General features: G+C 45.4%; 1 protein-coding gene across 1 annotated transcript; it reads right to left on the bottom strand.

Moving 5' to 3' along the window:
* Window positions 1–261: 261 nt before the first annotated feature.
* On the bottom strand, window positions 262–1401 carry LOC101361830 (olfactory receptor 6Q1). The gene has a single exon (XM_004389200.3). It carries the CDS (start codon window positions 1387–1389, stop codon window positions 436–438), a length of 954 nt encoding a protein of 317 aa, XP_004389257.1. The 5' UTR covers window positions 1390–1401; the 3' UTR covers window positions 262–435.
* Window positions 1402–2387: the final 986 nt, after the last annotated feature.

The raw sequence follows: 2387 nt of genomic DNA, 5'->3' as shown, positions 1-2387 counted from the left end.
TAAGTCTTACTTTAAGTGAGGTAACAATGTCATCGAGATCTTCTTTAATCCATTTCAAAACATCATTTGGTATAGGGGAGGCGTCTTCTATATTTCAAATAAGGGAATGTAGAGGCAAAGAAGATAAGTGTGAGTGTCACATAAAAAATAGCTCAGAATCTGGAGATTTAGTCTATGGTGGAAATGACTGGTTGTCCACCAAAATGTGTTCCCCCCTTTTTCCATAATAATTGGATTGCAGCTGGGCATTGGGCTGGGTAGCTAGGAAATATTCTTCCACCCTTGCAATTAGGTGTAACCTTGTGACTAAGTTCTCACCAATAGAGGTGAGTGGAAATAATGATTGCTTCATCTAGTCAAAGAACTTTAAGACACAGGTGTGTCTCATCCTTCAAAATATCCACGGCAAGGAAACTGGGTCCGCCACCTGCCTCCTCACTGCCCTTTCCAAGTCTTGAGGGAAAAGGCTCGTCCCAGGGCTCCCTTCACCTCCTTGTTCCGAAGACTGTAGATGAGAGGGTTGAGCATTGGTGTGACAATGGAGTAGAAGACGGAAACCACCTTGTTGAAGTTGATGGAGGAGGCCACCTTGGTGCGGACATACATAAAGAAGAGAGTGCCATAGAAGAGGCTAACCACAGTCAGATGAGCTGCACAAGTGGAGAAGGCCTTCCAGTGCTCAGCAGCCGAGCGCATGTGCAGCAGCATCCAGACAATGTTGCCATAGGACAGGGCAATGACTGTGGAGGAGGCCAGGAGCACAGCCAGAGAGACCAGGAAGTCCACAGTCTCCTTCAGGGTGACATCTGAGCAGGACAGAGCTAGCAGGGGAGAGGCATCACAAAAGAAGTGGTCAATGACATTGGGACCACAAAATGTCATCTGGGACATGAGGTAGATGGGCAACACAGGTGTGAGGAAGCCCACCAGCCAACAAGCAGCTGCTAGGCGAATGCAGGTGCCCCAGGACACCAAGGCCCCATAGCGAAGAGGCATACAAATGGCCACATAGCGGTCATAGGCCATGACAGCCAACAGGAAACACTCAGTTGCCCCAAGGAAGGTGAAGAAGAAGAGTTGAGACAGGCAGCCAGCATAAGAGATGTTCTTGCCCCCATCTACCCCAATAAAGCCAGCCAGCATCTTCGGCACTGTGACTGAGGTGTAACAGATTTCAAGGCAAGATAAATGTGTCAGGAAGAAGTACATGGGCGTCTGTAGCCGGTGGTCCAAACACACTACCAAGATAATGGCCAAGTTCTCCACCAAAGTGAACAGGTACATGGTGAGAAAGAGTGTGAAGAAGAGGAGGCGTGCTTCGTGCACCCCAGTGACGCCCACCATGACAAACTCTGTTACCTGGGTCCTGTTTTTAGTATAGGACTGCATAAGTGAGTGAGAAGTCAGTAGACTTATAGATAATGAATGCTCACAGAGAACGCAGGAGGATGTTGGACTGAGATACCTTTGCTTCAGAAGAAAAAGTGAAGACAAGACACTGTCCCTACCCTCCAGGAATTTGCAGCCTGTGAGGGACTCAGGCAAGCAGACAATTTTAGTACAAAATGAGAAGTGCTGGATAGGAATAAGATGAATACTATGGGAAAAAATAGCAGAGGAACAGACCAGTCTGGAACAATCAGAGAAATCGTCCATGAGGAAGGGCTGTGTAAGCTGGAACCTAAAAAATAAGTACAAGTTACTAAAATAAAAGTTAGAGAAGGAGAAGAGAAATAGCAAATATAAAATGCCAGGCACCAGAGAGAACATTGTGCATTTGGAGAACATCAAGTAGAAATAGTTTACCATAGAAGTAAGAGCTTGGCTTCCTGATCAAGCATATCTGGCTTCAAATATGATAAGAGAACCTAACAGAGTTGCTGTGAGAAGTTAAATTAGATAATTTAAAGCACTTAACATGATGTTTGGGTCAATAAAAATAGGGGAAATTTTAAATGTTGATTTATTCTGGAATATAATGTGTGGAGGGAGAATGGCTGTTGCTGAAGCTCAAGCAGTAGGCTAGAACAACATCACAAAGGGCTAGTAACTGAGTTAAGGCTGAGGTTGGGCCTCAGTTTGAGGGCAAGACAGCCTTGAAGAGTTTTAAGCAGGAGAGTGACGCTATGATTTTTTCCCTTTGGAAGTGTGCAGTGCTGGGCCAGGTTTGAAGGGGAACAAGACAGGAGGCGGAATGACCAGATTGGAAGTATGTTGCAAGCAAAAAACGACGCTAGCCTCAACCAAGGAAATGTCACTAGACATGGAGAGTGAGCAGAGCTATTAAGAGAGAATTGACAGGATTGAGTTTGAACTCAAGGTGGGTTCAAATCCAAGTTCTACCATCAACTTGAGATATGCAACCACAGGTGAATCACTAAACAATG

The sequence above is a fragment of the Trichechus manatus genome, unplaced genomic scaffold (genome assembly GCF_000243295.1).
Source record: "Trichechus manatus latirostris isolate Lorelei unplaced genomic scaffold, TriManLat1.0 scaffold00236, whole genome shotgun sequence".
NCBI classification, from domain to species: Eukaryota; Metazoa; Chordata; class Mammalia; order Sirenia; family Trichechidae; genus Trichechus; species Trichechus manatus.
The sequence above is the reverse complement of the archived record's forward strand: the minus strand, read 5'-3'. Positions and strand labels throughout refer to the sequence as shown.

Excerpts from the sequence above, each read along its gene's own strand:
- LOC101361830 (XM_004389200.3), bottom strand. The coding sequence starts at position 1,389 with ATGCAGTCCTATACTAAAAACAGGACCCAGGTAACAGAGTTTGTCATG.